Source organism: Vigna angularis, chromosome 8 (assembly GCF_016808095.1).
Source record: "Vigna angularis cultivar LongXiaoDou No.4 chromosome 8, ASM1680809v1, whole genome shotgun sequence".
NCBI lineage: Eukaryota > Viridiplantae > Streptophyta > Magnoliopsida > Fabales > Fabaceae > Vigna > Vigna angularis.
The window spans coordinates 28,760,197-28,779,260 of NC_068977.1; the positions used below are offsets into that span (position 1 = coordinate 28,760,197).

The 19,064-nt window shown below is 31.1% G+C and overlaps 1 protein-coding gene across 1 annotated transcript; it reads left to right on the forward strand.

Moving 5' to 3' along the window:
- The first annotated feature begins 3,980 nt into the window (after positions 1 to 3,980).
- Positions 3,981 to 8,042, forward strand: LOC108346003 (membrane steroid-binding protein 2-like). The gene is made up of 2 exons (XM_017584905.2): positions 3,981 to 4,451; positions 7,430 to 8,042. The coding sequence occupies exons 1-2, from the start codon at positions 4,144 to 4,146 to the stop codon at positions 7,761 to 7,763; spliced, it is 642 nt and encodes a 213-aa protein (XP_017440394.1). The 5' UTR covers positions 3,981 to 4,143; the 3' UTR covers positions 7,764 to 8,042.
- Positions 8,043 to 19,064: the final 11,022 nt, after the last annotated feature.

Here is a 19,064-nt window from a genome sequence, read left to right on the forward strand (position 1 = left end):
CTTGCCATGGTCCGTGAAGGTGGTCGTTGACCACTTGAAATCCCCAATTTTGGGGCTCTCCCTTAATTGGGAGATGGAGCTTTCTCGAATTCTCACGTGATTCATTTGGAGAAGGAGCTTCCTTCTGATAAAGTGCAGATACCTAACAGATTGAAGGAGTTGGGGGATTTGATTGAAGCAGTTACTCTCCTAATTCACTTGCGATGATTTACCAGCGTCAACCTTCCTTCGTCGGCATTGTCCTGAAGCTCTTCCATTTCCAAATCCATGTCCGTGGTTTCAAACCGGGTCATACGAGATCCGACTTTGGATCCACGTCGGCGCCGCTGATATACTCCGGCTATACTGTTACTTCGCCAGCGATGAATGTTTTCCCCACCGGGAACATCTGCCCCTCCAGAAAGATCTTGAAGACGGGATGGGGATGGTGGCCAATCGGAGTAGTGGAAGCGACGTTTTGGGGTACGACATGGGGAACTACGACCATAGGAGCATAATGCGCGGTGGCAGGAAGGCGAAGCTAGTGAGCTCACGCGGCGGTGGCGCCACTACCAAACCTGCACTCAGAAAAACCAGAAATAGCAGGAACCCCAAATCAATTTCATCATCTTCTCCGTCCAATGCCTCCATGGCCGCTGCGATTCGCAAATCTCTACGAGCCTCCTCCATGGAAATAACAAGAATCCCGAACTTGTAGAGTAGGGAACCCTTCCGCCATGAAATCAATCTCCTTCGCGCCTCCACTACGTGTGTGACGGCACAACCTTTTTCTCTCCTCTACAGAATGAAAACCCCTAATTTGTCATGTCATAATTCTTTAATTTAAATAAAAATTCCACCTAATCAAACAATGCACGTTAGCATAAACACGTCATCAAAGTTTAACGCCGTTTGTGACAACTTAACGAATATGGCAAAATTGACTCAATTTTACAAATATTATGAACTAATTGAGACAGTTACAAAAATAAAAACCCACTTGAGATTCTCATACAAATATGAGGAACATGCGAGGGTTTAAACCTAAATTATATTCTTTAGAATCTCGCCATTTAATCTAGGATAAAAAAAAGTGTAAACATTTATTTAACCATTGAAAATTTACTAAGATTATTAATTTTTCAATAAATAACTAACATGTACAAATACAATTAAAATTTTAATACTAAAATCAAATTCTTTTTATTGTATTTAAAAGCAATACATATATACTTATTATACTACCTATTCTAAAGTAAGAGATTAAATGATATATTTTTTTTTAGGGTTAAATATGTTTTTAGTCCCTAAACTATCAAGCGATTTTGGGTTTCGTCCCTCTTCAAAATGTTTGTTCATTTTCATCTTCTTAGTTTTAAAACTCTTATTTTTAGTCCTTAAAATTGAACGACGTTAAGTTTTCTTTGATGTGGCAAACGACGAGCCACGTGTTATGCCACCTTCCCTCGTTACTGTGTGCCACGTTGCTTTTCTTCTCCTTTTTATCCTCTTGCGACTCCATAGTCACCTCAACCTTCACCTCCTTCATCTCCATTCCCAGCTCCGGTCCTCCGCCGGCGACACCTTCTCTGCATATGCTGTTGGAAGAAGAAGAGAAGACGCGAGTAGAAGGACAAAAAGGTTCCCAAGTAGCGAGTAGAAAAAGAAAACAAAAGCAAAGAAAACCTAAAACCTGTCTTTGAGCTCGCCATAACACTGACCTGATCTAGTTCTTTCAAAGTTATTCATCTATTAAATTGTCGCCACCCAGATGCAGCTCCCAGCTTGGTTATGTTTCTCTTTTTATTCAGAACTCCATACCAGACTGCTGCTTTTCCTTTGTCAGATACACTTGATGAGCCAGCACTACTAGTGTCCCGGGGAAGTCAAAGAAATATAATTTTTGAAATCTTCAAGATTCTGGTAAGCATATTAAGTTATGTAAGAATTCATTCAGCGCCACTGGCTACAAATAACAAAAGCCGAGACAGATTCTATGGAGTTTCAATCATGGATGCATTTAAAAAGGATACGCAATTCAAAACCTGAACAAAATTCTAAACTCAAGATTCAATCAGAATATCATAACAATTTCAAGAAGCTTAGAACAAAAACTGTGGGGTTGGGAACAAAATGCGAGTGGACTCGTCCTAACAAAATGAATGATGTATATGAATGTGAGATAAGAAATGTTATTGGGATGATCGAGCAGGGAAGAGAAGAGAAGATACTGCCAGAACCCAAAATCCTAACTACCACCGCTCGGTCTCGGTCATGCCTCCGCTCGGTCTCGGTCATGCCTCCGCTCGGTCTCGGTCATGCCTCACTAGAAATGCATCCTAATAGTAAAAGCTCCATTCAGGATGCACAACTCAATGCAATTGAAGTTTTCAAAATCAACAACACAACAGGTAGTCTCGCTGAACCGAACCCAGACCCTCTTCCACAAACCCCTAATAAACAAATCTCAAAGAAGAAAAATAGCGGCACCAAGAGACCCCTAACTGCTGAAGTTGCTGGTGTAGTTTCCGGTGTCGTTTTCCTCTCCCTTATCACCGTTTTGTTCCTCATCAAACGCAGAAAGAACGTTTCTGTCAGCAAGGGTCCCAATAAAAATTACGGAACTTCTCTGGGCAGTGGCTCATCGTCGCTACCCACCCACCTCTACCGCCACCTCTCAATCGCGGAAATCAAAGCAGCAACCAACAACTTCGATAAACTCTTAGTCGTTGGCGTGGGAGGCTTCAGTAACGTGTGAACGGAGACTCTCGAGAAATTACACCCCAGCGGTGCAGAAGCCGCAAGCAGAGAGCTTTGGAGAGGGAAGGTCGATCGCCGACGAGACTTTTCCCATGCTGTAGGCGCCGTGGAGCGGGTTCTCAGCAGTAACGACAACCTTTGGGTAACCGTTAAAGATTGACTGGATTGACACGTTTCAGAAAAAAATAAAAGTGATGTGGTTTGTGGTTTGTCACATCAAAGAAAACTTAACGCCTTCAATTTTAAGGACTAAAAATAAGAGTTTTAAAATTAAGAGGATGAAAATGAATAAATCTTTCGAAAAGGAACGAAACTCAAAATCGATTGATAGTTTAGGAACTAAAAACATATTTATTTTAAAGTATATCAAATCATATATATTTTTATATAGTAGTGTAGATATTTATTTTAAATGTTATATTTATAATTACTTTTCATTAATTGTAAGGAAATATTTTACAAGAGAAGACTTTTATTTTAGAAATCTGAAATCAGGAAAAGTGTTTATTTCTATTTTCTTTTTGAAAATAACTCTGCATGAATAATATTTTTAAAAATAAATTTATCTAAATTTTTCTTCGATTTAGTAAACATATTAAAAAAAATACTATCTAATAAATTTTTTTAAATCTTTTTATTATAAAATGGTTCAATTTATATTTATTTAAACTATATTTTTATATTATAATGAATTATTATAATATAAATATTGATAGTTGATAAATTAATTATTATTTATTATTTTTTTATCATGTTATTATATTTTTATTATTTTAATAGAAATATAATTTCATATTAATCTTATAAATATAATTATTATTTTTCTAGAAAACATTATCTTGGTAATACATGTACCCTCTTGTCTTACTTTTAGATTTAACTTTTTTACTAAAATATTGAAAAGTGATCGGTAAGAAGAATCTGGTTTTTCTTAAAAATAAAAATAATTCTTATAATAATAATAAATTTTGATAACATTTTTTATAACATTTTAAATCATCATTTATGTGTTATAAAAATAATAAAATTTTAATCATATTTATCGATAATCTTTTAACATCATCTGTATATTATTATATATGTGATTGATTTAAAATTATTTCATAATCAATAATAATCGTTAAATAAATAACATTAAAATATTATAAAAAAATATTATGAAAAAAAAGTTCTTAAAAGTATTATAATCTTCTTATAAATTATTACACACTTTTATAACAGAAATAAAAGAAAAACAGTGTGGGGAAGGACAATTGACAGTGAGTAGAATACTGCAGTCACTCGGTCTGCATCATCAAAATCTCATCCTTTCTCTCTCTCTCTCCTATTTATTCTCCCTCACACCCCAACACTTATACACAGTGTGCAGCAGCAGCGGCAACCAGAGAGCAGCAACCAGAGAAGATGGCTCTGCAACTATGGGAGACACTGAAGGAAGCCATAATTGTCTACACCGGCCTTTCTCCGGCCACCTTCTTCACCCTCCTCGCCCTCATTCTCGCCATCTACTATGTAATTACGGGCCTCTTCCCCTCCTCCGATCACCGCCACGAAGCCCCCCGCGACTTCGAGCCCCAGATGGAGCCTCTGCGACCTCCCGTTCAGATCGGCGAGGTCACCGAGGAGGAACTCAAGGTCTACGACGGCTCTGACCCGGAGAAGCCCCTCCTCATGGCTATCAAGGGTCAGATCTATGATGTTTCGCAAAGCAGGTACAGGGATGAAAGATCACTTTTTTTGTTTATTTATTTATTTTATTTTTGCCCTTTTTGTTTTTTGTGATTTTGGATTCTGGGTTATCGTTTGTTTGGTTAATATTGACTGATGACCCCCACCCAGCTTAACAAAAAGATCCCTTTAGTAATTTTTATGTTTTCCGCTCTTACCCTTTTTGTTTCCTGTCTTTTGGGGTTATGGGTTTTTGTTTATTTGGTCAACGGATGCATTTTTGTGTTCTGGGTTTTTTGTTTCTTTCTTACATGTGCATTTCAGGAATGGGCAAAACTTACATGCAGTTCTACATATGCTTTATAGTTTTGTTTCATTTCTTGTTAAAATTTGTGTTTGTCTTAATAATTGGCGTAATAAACGTCTGAAATTATATGTCAATATAAATTATATGTCAATATATATTATAGAGGCTTCTAGTGTTGCTTTCTAGTGACAATTTGAGTTTGTTTTTGCTCATGTCAACAATTTAAAAGACTTTACCAAGGTATAACTGTACTTCCAATTTGAGAACACCGTCAAACATACCTGAGCAAATTGTATGTAAGTTTTTGTCGGAGAAGCACGAGTATCAAGGGTTTTCTTTCTTTTTGTTTGGATTACTTTTGTGAAAAATTGTCCCCTTTTTTGGTATGCTTTGGGTGCATTTCTTTTGTGCACATTAGTTGAATGGTGTTAGTGTTGACAGTTTGAAGAATTATGTGATCTTTTAGTTTCTATTTCGAACTTGGAGGTCTTGATTCTGTTTTATGGAGAGGAGTGAGTTAGCAACTAAAACTTGCTGTTGTCTACTATAACTTACTGTTATTTATAATGATGCTGTTATCTATATTTGTGGTCATTTTGTATGGTAAATTTTGGTTGCAAACGGGGACGATACGAGTCTGCTCTGTTTTGAAATCACACGTTATGCTTGGTAGTAGTAGGAAGGTGGGAAATGTGAGGGTTGAATATTGGGAATGTGTATGGATTTGAATAATATTGTATTAAACACGTTGTTGAGCCTTCACTTTTCAACTATTGGTCGACACTTCTGTTAACCTAGCCTAAGGATCTGCATTTTATTAGTAGGAAAAGTGGGTAGATGGAAAAAGTATTGTCGACTGAAAATGACATTTGACCTAAGTTATGACCTTGAGAAAAAGTAACTTTGTCAAATTTTCCATCTTTCTCAACTGAAAGTCAAATATGCACTAAATGTAAAGTGACATTCATTTAAAGTTTTCCTCCTCCCAACACTGCTAGTTGGTGGGTATGTGTATATTGAAGGAAATGGATGAAATTGAGTGAAGAAGAAGTGAATTGAATGATACTTGGTTCCATTCATTGGGTTGTTTAAAATCTGATGGAATGTATTATGTTCCGTTTCATCTAGTATTAATTTTGTTCCAGCAAAAAAATATCCTATCATTATAATGGTAACTTTTTTCTGTTCCATCCCATTTCATTTTACTCACCGTTGAAGTCAACAGTTGCTTTCACTTTGCCAGTTTATTGAGAAAGTTGTCTGTCTTTCTGTCTATGCAGTGTTTATCTTCCAACGACTTTAACTGTAGTTTTCATGCATGTTAACTGGAACTTGCAAAAATATAGTATTCATATGTTCCTTAGTTTTAAGTGGTCTGAAATATTGATCAAGGTGGTTTCTATGTCAAGGGTTATCAATCATATTTTTCACTGTAGTGTTTCTGTCTCTAGAAATAGTGAACGTTTACATATTTAGTTTCATCAGGAAATTATGATTTTTGGGTTCCTAGGCCTGATAGAAATACTGATTTATCAAATTATGTACTTGATACATCTAACTCGTTCTATAAGGTAAAATTTCATTTTTTTCAGTTTGATTTGTCAAAGTTTCTGATTGAGGACTGGGTGGGTGTGACAGGGAGGGAGAACATATGCGTCTTGTTTGTCAATTTTCATTTAATTCTGATCACGCTAATTATCATTAAGTTGTTTGCTTTAACTTTTGGCTGCTCCATTTAGTCTGTTCTAATTGCCATAAAAGTTTTCAAGTCTTTAGTGGGAAATTGTGTCCTTAAATAACTTCACTTTGGCAATTTCTTTCATACTTGAAATTCTAACTTTCCTTTTCTACTCATCATCCATCACAGTTGAACCCAGTGAAGTCTTAAACCTTATTTCACCCAAAATTCATTAAAAAAAATATTAAACTCCACCCAGAATAAAACAGTAGAAATTTTCTTCTGCAAACCGTAATTTTAAATCCAACTTCCTTCAAATTTGATTACATTTCCACAAAATTTTTTAACTTCAACTTTTATAACTTTTTCATATCTCAAATTAATCATATATTAAAACTATTTAAACAGAAAATAAGATTTGAGGGTTTTAGTATAGGTCTAAGAAAATTAAAAAGAGGACCAGATTTGTTAAAGATAAAATAAGTTTTGGTCATTGAAAAGCTGAAATACCAAGTAACTATCCCAAACCACATGTTTTAGAAATCAAACTGTGTAAGCTATGAAAGTAAATTAAGATTCTTGACCTATAGTCAAATAAAAATTTAGATGTAAATGAACCACAGTTGTTAAACTAAAGGAGGAATATTAGGTTTCAATAGAGTGATGCAACAATCCGGAAAAAAGGTAATCTAGGAAGTAGGTTAATCTGAATTAGAAGATTCAAAACTCGTTTTTCATCCCTTTCCCTTTCCTTTTGTCCTGAACAAATACAGGGAAATTGGGCCAATTTTCTATTTGGATGACGTGTTGGATACTACTGTGTTTTTTGCTTGGATGATTGGTTAGAAAGGGCTTGAATTCCACAAGAACTGCCGTTCAAACTCTGCGAAAAGGAGTCACCTACAAACTTTTTCCTACGTATATCTTTTGTTAGTCAAAACAAAAAATGGTATTATGGTCAAAAAATCCAAAGCATACCTGATTTTATTGGTAGCTATGAAGAATATTATATTGATTTTTCTTTTGAAATCCACCAGGATGTTTTATGGACCCAATGGACCGTATGCTCTATTTGCTGGGAAGGATGCTAGCAGAGCTTTGGCAAAAATGTCTTTTGAGGAGAAAGATCTAACAGGAGATATCTCTGGGCTTGGCCCTTTTGAGCTTGAGGCCTTGCAAGACTGGGAATACAAGTTTATGGGCAAGTATGTAAAAGTTGGAACTGTTAAACCGAAAGTTCCAGTCACTGAACCGTCAGAATCAACACCCCGTGGTGCTGAATCTTCCAAGCCTACTGAAGATGGTCCATCAGAATCAGCTGATATTAAAAATGACGAACCCCTCCCAAAGGTTGATGCTGATAAAGAGTAATAATAGTGGGATGAAGAAAGAGTAATTGTCTAGCAAAAACTTGTGAAAAAGACTCATCCTTGCCAAATGAATTCAGCAAATATAAGACAAGTTGTTAGTTTAGGCCAGCCCCTCTGTCTAAGTATTCTGTTTGATAAATAAGAAATTCTTGGTATTTATTTTCAGTTTTCCTGTGTTTAAGCTTCTTCATGTAATGTATGAGATCAAATCTGATATGGCATGGTACAAGGTAGAATCGTTTATTGTGATTGTACTTTGTCTCTCTTTTTCTTGGCATAATTTGATTGATTTCTCGTCTTATTAACCCTATGAATTAGCATGTAATTGATGCATTCATTTGATTGGACTATTACTATTGTGAAAGATCATAACTTCCAGAGATCATCAACTTCATAGCACGGTGAAGCACAAGATCTGATGTATATAAACTGGATCGTATTGATTAGAACTTCCTCAAACAAATTTTGCAATTGCAATGACTAAATATTGCAATCAGGGTCACAGCCGATAACGAAAATCGTTGAGAAAAACGATAAAAGAGAGTCATAGTTAATCAAGAAAGTTACCAAAAGACTTCAAAACAAAGAAATGAAACTAAATTTGAGTTCACGAAATGAAACTTCAAAACTTCCGTTAAGTCTAGTTATATTTAATTAAATATACAAATTAAGGTAATCTTAAAAATATTTGATTTTTTCTTAAATTAAAAAAAAGATTGAACTTTGTCAAATAGTTATAAATATATTTTATTTAGATCTGACAAATTTTGTTTATATATTTGTAGAAAATTTCTTTGTTGGTTCACTTTTATTTTTACTAACTTTTTATTGATCTAACATATATAGGATATTAACACATCTTGATATTTAAAAAATATTTGTATAAAAATATTGAAAACTTCAATATTAATACTTAATACAATAATTAATAGTTTTGTTACTAAATTAAAATTTTAATTATTAAACAAGTCTTAAATTCAACATATAATTAATAATTTATAAATTATTATAATTATTAAATATGAAATTAAAGTTTTAATAACCTTGTATATTTATCTTTAGTAATTGTTGCACACATAATGTTGTATGTTATCTAACATCTCATTTTAATAGTATAAAAATTATTAAAATGAAACTCTACATAGATGCTAATAAAATAACTATAAAACAAACATATCACAAAAAGGAGATATACTTCTATATATCCATCTAACTACACCTCTGCTTTACCCTCACCTTTTGCTGACCAATTGAAAAGACGTCTTTTTAAGCTCACACCATTTAAGTGATCATTGCAAAAAGAGAAGACAACACACAACATACAACACAAAAACAAGGGTAAACTAGTGACACAAAACAAATCAAAATATACATTAATATTTCACACATGAATCATATTTATCATAAAACAATCCATACATCTTAAACATGCTAAGACCTAGATTGTACCATTCGGATATAGTATGAATGTCGAGTTATGGCAGTTCGTGCACTTGTAGTGGTGAAACAACTAACACACCCGAAGCTATCACACAAGGTTAGTCCGTTAACCAATGCCTTAGGCCAAGGTAAAGTCTCTAAACTAGGACCTCATGCTACTTTCTCCACATGTTTCACCCCTCTATATGTGAGAATGAATGACCATTAAAGTTTGTAACGCCCCAATTTCAGGGTATCACGAATCATATTTAAAGTTAAATGAATAAAAAATATCTTAATACGAGAAAAAAGGTACTAATTAAAATTTTGATATTTTAAATGTGAGGAATTAAAACAATGTTCTAACTCTACCAAAAATATAGTCCAATTACAAACTTTTGAAATTACTAAAATAACCAATAAATAAAATTAGTCCATTTACATTATTTCTAAAATGCATAACTCAAAAACTTTAAATAACCAAAGTTGTTTCCCTAGTCTCGCATATCTATCATGCCTCTAGAGCATCTACAACATCCCTTGCTACTGTGAAACCAAGGGTCATACGATCATTGCAAAAAGCACACACAACCACAACACAAACAAATATGGGTAAACTACCATAGCACGACCAATAACAACACAATAATGTTATTCTTACTAACTTAATCATTCCCACATCATGATCGTCGCCAACATCATCATCAGTTATACCATAATCATACCATTAATGTTATCCTTATCAACACTGTGTCTAAACACATTGTTATCACGAATCATCAACACATGTACTTCCATAAGGACTATCCTCGTCCTCATCATGAGCATCATCAATCCATGAACCTCATCATGAAAGAATACGTCACACTCTTGTACAGTACCTCACCACACTTGTAGCCTCCCTTATAGGCCACCTGTAGCCTCCCCTACAGGCTCGCTCGAGCCGTCTCGCCATTCTTGCTAAAGACATGTTTCCTTGCTACACAAGGACTAGGCGAAACATCGTCCCCCCATACAAAGAAGGTTCAACACTCGAACATCTCTCTTTTCGCACACAAGGCCAAAGAGAGTCGATATCCCGTATCACACGAAAAATAGTCTCAAGATTTACTAGGCACAACAAGTAGACACATTCCCTCATGTCTCTTGCTCATTGATCAACCACACATTTTAGTACAACTCCAACACTCACTCACTCATTCCAATCATCAGTCAAAGTTCATCATATTCCTAAACACAACAACTATTCTTATTCTCTGCCTAACATTATTCATTCATTATTATCTAAAGTCTCATTCAAAATCCAATGTGCTCAATATGGACCTCTAATGAGTTAACTCAAAATATAAGTTACAAAATAAATAAATAAATATCATTCAATATCTAACCAATATTAATAAATCATTTATTAGTCTAATTAATCATAAAAATCTCATTACTTTCCTTTTTAAACCAAATTATCTATTTCCAATTTTATTTTTAATTAATTTAATTTCCTATTAATTTAAAATTTCATTACTTTCCTTTTTGAACCAAAATAATTTCTATTTCCAATTTTATATTTTAATTAAATTGATTCCCAAATAATTTAAAAAAATCTCATTACTTTAATTTATCTTATTCTTTTATAAACGTTATGTCTCTACTATTGCAAAATATGAGTCTAACAAAGTCCAACTTTGGACATGTGCAGGCCAATTGTGTTCAACCCGCAGCAACCCAAGGGCTCAATGCCATCCAATCTGAACCTATGCTCGTTGTTACTAGCTACCTCGAAGGTGGAAACCACCACGATCAGACCCAAACGCCGAACGAAACCAAGCTCTGAAAGGTGCAAGGTCGAGAAACCCAAACTCAGATCAACACGAAGAACCAAAACCCTAGACCCAAATTCAAAAATGAAAACCTTACCTTCTCAAATCGCAAAAACAGAAAACAAGATTAGAAGCTCCAATTCACGCCTTGAGTCAAGGTAGAAATAATAAAATCCCAACCCAAACGAGAAATCATGAAAGAAACCCAAAATTTGAAAGCCTGAGCCCCCAAATTCCCAATTTCAAAAACCCTAATTTCAATCCCAAATCGAAATCCCCATTTCAAACCTTGGCCCAAAAATGTGAGACCAAAATCTTTAAGGAATAAACAACAACCCAAATTTTCCCTAATCAGAAACAAGATCAGGAACCCTAAATTGCAAGATTGAGACCGTGATTCACTCTACTTCCATCATCGGTACCCCTCGCAACAGGCCGTTGCTGCCTTTGCCAGCCACCGTCAAGTAGAGATCCTTGTCACGAAATGCAGAAACCCTCTCCCTCTGCAAAACGAAAAAGAAAAGGAGGAAAGGAAGGAAACATCCCTCCTTGCGCCGCAAACTAGAACGGAGGGGAGAAGAACAAGAACGGTCAATGCGCCCTCGTGCCATTGCCGCGTCGCAATTGGGGAAATAAACTCTTAACAAAGTTTATGAGAAAAATCAACAATTGTGCAATTAGGAATTCTAATTAAAGTTACGCAAATTTTAATTGAAAAGACTCCATTTTTTTTAAGAGTAATAAAGAGAAAACCCTAAGCCACTGTTATTAAAATTTCCCCTCCCAGATTAATTAAAGATGTAATGTATCCATGGCTACCTTAACAACAACCACACGTTCATATTTATGGTATAGAAACTTTCAAATCACCCAAATATATCACCAATATTCTAACAAATAATTCAAGGTATTTAGAATTAAATTAACAACTACGGAAACAATTAATGATAAAGATCAATCAACCATTATGCACCTCAAAACACAAAGGGTAAAAGATATTCTTACCCTCAAACAAAAATATAATTCCATTAAACAAAGGTATCTCATAAACCTCTTTCCTAGGATTTGAACTCAATAACATGTGTTGCACTTATATCAACAAAATAAATAAATAACATAAAAATTTACATTCAAGTCAAGACTTGAACACGTGACCACTTAGCCCATCAAAGAGCTCTAACCAACTGAGTTACACAACACCTTATGAACTCTTGTACATCTAATAAAACATACTCAAGTCTTATTTATAAGCTCTACATTTTCTTAGATCTTACAGAGTGTCAGGATGAACCCTAAGACTGAGTTTCCTATATTCATACTTACAATACTTGGAACTACAAACAAGAAGTTCCACCTTGAAACTCTTTTCCATAACTTTCCACTAAATATCTATATACATACACATTCAAACTTCATGTATCACAACATAATCCATATGAAACCATTAGATATACATCAAAAGATACAAAACAGTGCATCAAAAAAATCACAGAACACTCTAAAACTGGAAAACCCAAAAACATGACAAAGGGCGGCCAACGCATGGAAAAGGGGCGCCGAGGCACTAAAAGCCACTGGAAAGGGTGCTCAGGAGGCGCTCAAGCCCAAGGCTTGCGCAAACAAGGCGCTCAGAGGATGCTCAACATCACACTAGAAATATATATACCTCTAATATGACCTTTTCTACCCTCAATACAAGTTTAGCTGGTTTTTAAGACCTTCTAGACACTGAGAGACATCTCAAACCACATCTTTAACTCCAAATAACTACCTCAAACCCAACTTGACTACTCTAACTTACCCAAACTCAAATCTACTACTTATAACACCAATATAGCAAACTAGAAGTTAAAAAAAGTCATAAATGACTTAAACATAGTCCCCAAACTTCCCTTTTCAAATCAAATCTCCTACTTCAAAATCTCACTACTCAAAACCCCCAAATTGTACTTAAAACCATCCAAAACACTACTAAAAGACTACCCTTGGCTTTAGATCAGATTCCAATAAGTTCATCACTCCAACAAGTCTCAACAAACACTACCACATACCTGAAATATAAGACTTCTCAAACCAACCCTTATCTAACAAACTTGCTTACTAAAACCTCCCTTTTCTAAAAGCTTTGATAACTCGTTACTCCATAAACCTTGCCGCCAATTCCAATTATCAATATCACTTCACAACATACTATTCATGTATACAATAACATCAAATTCACATCATATCATAAATCCCTCATCAAATAATCAAATTCACATGATATCATAAATCCCTCATCAAATAATCAAACATACACATTTAAAGGAAATAATACTAGCATAAATAGTGTGATCGTAATTACATCAACTTAACATACATATAAGCACCATACTTACACAACAAACATAATTTAAAGTTAAACATCTAGCTTCCCTTTCCTTTTAGAAGACCTACCACTTCAGAGACCCTACTCCGCTTACACAACTCCAGGAGCTCTATCTGTAACTACAGACAATAGAAATACGATCAAGGTATACTGTTAGTATCACTTATCAACAAAATGTCTTATAGAAAACTCAGATGTTACATGCAAAATGAGCAGAGAAGTTGATCGGTCTAAATTGAAGAGCTCACCGCCAGGATCACTCCTACGGTTTCGGTTCTTCAATCAGATGAGCAGAGAAGAAGAACTCTTAGAGAGAAGTTAGAGAACTCTAGAAAAGTGATTTCTAGAGAGATGGTGTGTTTTAAAACAATAAAACTCGTTTATAACAAAATTATTTATAATAAAACTATTTAATATTAAAATAATTGAGTCTCACTATTTTTACATCACCACCACTTCTAAATGTCATTTTTGTGACTTATATTTTTTTTAATAGATATATTTTATAACTTTTGGCCATGTTTATACATTTTCAAGATTGAAATCGTAAAGTTGTAGAGTAATATATCTCATGCCATTTATTAATAACATAATGATAACTAAATAAATAATAAAAGATAATACGTAGTTGGGTTAGAGAATAATTATTTTTTAAGGATTAATTAAGTTTTGAGTAGTTAATAAATTTAGAAATTTTCAATTTAATTTTATTAAATTTTTGTGGTCTATTGAGTTTTTAATATTTTAAAACTTCTTAATTGAGTTATTATGTTAACTTTTTTTATTAACTATATGAGATGACAATTATCTTACACATTAAAATTAAAAAATTATTATATTATAAAATTATGAAATTATAAAATTAAAAAATTCAAAATTAAAAAATTAAAAAATTTTATATTTTTTATTTTATATTTCATGATTTTATAAATTTATAATTTATATTTTTGTATTTTAAAAATTTATATATTTATATATTTTTTATTTTTTAAAATTATATTTTATAAATTTATAAGTTTAACTAGTTTTTAAGAATAATTTTAATTAAATATAACAAAATATATCCACTAATTATAGCTTCTTTTACAAATTATTATAAAAAAAATAATAGCAAAAACATAACTGAAAAATTTTAAAATTTCAAATACTTAATGTACGACTAAAATTTAGTATAAACTCAACTAAATTTCCATTCGAGATCCAAATATCTAATTAAGCGTTACTCTTACAATAAATTTGGGATCATAAAAGTATGCATAAGAATGGGAAAAATAGATATCGTGAATAAAACCTGAATAGATATATGTATAAACATATATTTTAATATCTACTTATATATATATATGAGTTAAACGCAAATATTATACTACTGGTATTTTTTACTCACAAAAAAAATTTTATATTTTATAAAATTAAATTTAATTAAAATTAAATTTAATTAAAATTAAATTTAATTAAAATTAAAATTAATTTATATTTTATCTGGTTAATTTTAATTAAAATTAAATTTTAATTTATATTATATTATATATTTTTTAAATTTTATTTTAAAATTTATAAAATATATGTTTTAAACATTTTCGCGTATCGATGGCATCCGCACAAATTAATTTATATTTTATCTAATTAAATTTAATTAAAATTAAATTTTAATTTATATTATATATATATATATATTTAATTTTATTTTAAAAATTTATAAAATATATATTTTAAATATTTATTGATATCTATAATACCTACGAATTTTAAAATACACACGCATATTTTTAAATGAATATCTCCCTGAATAACAAGCAAATAATGAATAGATTCTTTTATTGCGAATTAGTTAATAAGTAGATACTATTCATATTGATCCTACATGTTGCCATCTTTAATTATGTATATTGAGTTTTGTGTCAAAGTTTGATAAAAGGTGGGAAAACTTGCTTTTCTTTTTATTTATTAGATGTGCATACATGATTTTTTTTTGTAGCTATGAATTATTTTACATTGATTTTTCTTTTGAAATCCACCAGGATGTTTATGGATCGGGTATGCTGTATTTGGTGCAAAAATGTCATTTGAGTAGAAAGATCTAACAGGATATTGAGCTTTAGGCCTTGCAATACTGGGATTACAGGTTTATGGGCAAGTACATAAAAGTCGAACCTGTTAAAAGCAAAAGTTCCAATGATTGAACCGCATAACCAACACCCCATAACGTTAAATTTTCAAAAGGTTTATTTCAATTTTAAGAAGCAGATAAGAGGACTCATCCTGACTCATAGTTGGTTAATTAGAAGTTATGTTTTTTAGGTTTTTTGAGGATGTTATGTTTTTCTATTTTGTGTTTTAATATTCCAATGATTGAACCGCATAATCAACACCCCATGACTTTGAATCTTCAAAAGGTTGATTCTCTGATAAAGTATTATTTCAGTTTTCAGAAGCAGATAAGAGGACTCATATGCTGACTCATAGTTGGTTAATTAGAAGTCATGTTTTTTAGTTTTTTTGGGATGTTATCTTTTTTTATTTTGTCTTTTAATATTGCAATTGTATGTTGCAAGATATTATTGTAATATTGTTTAATTATTGAAAGTCGTGATTGCTGAAAGGGCATAAACTTGTATAATTTGTTTATGTTTATGTGTCAATTTTTTATATATTTTGTTTACTTCCAATTAATTATAATTCATATATTATTATTTTTAAGATTAAATATGTTTCTATCACTTAATTTTTAATAAAAATAAAAATTAATTTCTTTTTAAAATTTTGATTTAATTTAATTTTTAACTTTAAATGTGTGAATTTAATTATTATTAAATTCATTTAAATTTAATATTTTAAATGTAATTTATAATAATATTTGAATTGTTTATATGATTTAATATATTTTTGTTTTATTGTTAACGGGAATATATTTGAAATATTATATGAACTTAATAAAATTTAATTTAAAAATTAAATATGACATTTTTGAAATAATATTTTAAAAATTATCAACAAAAATTAGAGGTAATAAAAGAGTCTAATATAATTCTTTAAGTTTGGTCAACATTGATTCATTAAAACGGATTGGATCAGATTGTCCTGTCAATTGAAAACGAATTAAACTTTAAAAATTAAATATATATATTTTTAAAATTAAGAGATTAAATTAGGTCAAATTGAGAATAAAAAACTAATTCAAATTTTAATTAAAGTTAAGAAAAAAATCATATTTAACTGTTATTTCTTATTTTTATGTAAAAACTAGTTAGAAGCATGTCATTATTTTTATGTAAAAACTAGTTAGAAGCATGTCATTGGGATGTTTTTATCTCAAATAACCAAAGAGATTTTTGGGATGAATTGTTAATGGAATATGGGTCATGGTCCGTGTAAAACTGTTTTCCATGTATTTTTTCATTGATTAATTAATTTTATTTGTTAAGTTAGTGACTTTTTCTTGGTTTGTAATAAATTATGATTAGTATATGTATTTTTTTAATTTTTTGCTGATTTAGTTTTTTTAATTATACTCTTAAACTTGTTAAATGTTATTTATATATTTTTTTAATTTTGAAAAAACTTATACAATAATTTAAATTATAGAAAAAAAATTATTTTACAGTGAATTCATTATTTAAATATTTTTTAATGCATAAGCTTCGCGATATCATATAAAAAATAACATTTGATTATTTATTCTCTTAAATATAAATGTTTCTCATGATGTTTCGTTTAGAAAATGGTATGGATATTCAAAATTTCTAAAAAAATATTAATGGAAAAGTTATGACATTTTTGAAATAATATTTTGAAAATTATCAACAAAAATTAGAGGTAACAAAAGAGTCTAACATGATTCCTTTAAGTTTGGTTAACATTGATTCATCAAAACGGATTGGATCAGATTGTCCTGTCAATTGAAAACGAATTAAACTTTATAACTTGACCTAGCCCACTCTTGGATTGCCGCATTGGCGGGTTGACTCATCTATATCTTTTTTTCTGTCATTGAAAGTGTAATATCAAATGAAAACGAACTAAATTTTTTTTACACGAAAATAACTAATGAAGGACATTAGTGTTAGTTCTGGGCAAAAGAGATTATTATCCGGATTGTTTCAAATCTTGGTCAAAGTGTATCAGATTTCGATCGGACTATCAAATTGTGTTAATATGAACTGCAATCAACTCTTCTCCAGATTTTTATAATTTCCTTTTAGAAAAATACCAAAGCGATTAATCCTACGCCACAAATTTTCTATAATAGCAACCTATGATAACTTCTCTTTTGTACTTTCTCCTTTGGTTTCAGTTTTATAATCCCCTCTAAGATCATTGGGTTTCTATTTCTAAGATCATTTATGTATTTGTTGGCATTTGGTGCACTGCATACTGTTAGGCAAGTATAGCTACCATGTTGTTTTGATATATAGGGTAACTATTAAAGTGTGGAGAGAAGGGATAAGATGGGTTTTAATGGAGGTAAAGTTTGAAGAAGATGAAAGTGACTAGGTGATGGGAAAACCCTTCTCTTCTTCCTTAAAGCTTAAATCTTGGTGAAGGATGGAAGGTGTGAGTTAAGATGAACTAATTAACTTTGGTCATTAATTGGGTTTTGAAAGAGATTGATCATGAAGTTATTTGGTAATGGTATATGAGTTGGTGAGAAAGGAAGCAAAAGAGGAAGGAGATTAAGGTAATTTAGTTGCTGCTAAAAATTAATTTTATAGAGAGATAAACATGACATCAAAAAAATATATATTAAGACTAGATTGAAAAAAAATAATTTAATGATACACCTAAACCTTAAAAGAAAGTTATGTTAAATGATTGAGATATTAATTTCACCCTAAGTAACATATGATGAAACTTTAAATCTTAAAATAATAAATTTATAATTTTTTTTATATATTTTTCAATTTTATTTATTTATTTAATATAATATTTATATTTATATTTAAATATTTCATTCATACGTTGAATTATTAATATAAAACTTAAATTTATACTTGAATTTCTTAATAATATATGTAGTACACACGTGTCACTAATATATTAATATTGACATGTAGTATTTATATTGTCATAGGACAAAGTTGATTTGACACAAAAACTATTTTTTAAATATTAAAAAATAAAAAATAAAAAACAATTAAGAAAAACAAAATTGAATAAAATTAACAAGAAAAAATATCATACATAACATATATTGTTTACATATAGTTAACTATTTAAATGATGTTAAAACAAATACTAAATTAAATAAAATGAACCAAAATTAAAAAAAACTAGGATCACGTTAACAAAACTCAACATTAAACAATATTAGCGTTCATTGATCTTAATTTCAACTGTGTTAAGCATATTTGAATCTATAATCTCTTGACACGTGGGGGAATTTATGAGGAAAGGTAGTGTGGTGTAAAATCAAATCTCCTAGGATACCTAACCTAAGCTCCATGCTCATACTATAAACTTCAAATTAATATTTCTTAGTCCCATGATGTACGTTCTGATATTAAGAGGTTATTAATCAACCAACTACTTCACTTTTTATTCTAAACATTCAAAATTGCATGCATGGGAAATATGCCAAATCCATGAAAATGTACCATTTTTTTATTAGGAGTAGTGATTGATATGATGGACATAGCACAATTATCGTCGCATTACGGGACACAAAGAAAAGGATACCATAACTTTCAAATTTCAGGATTTG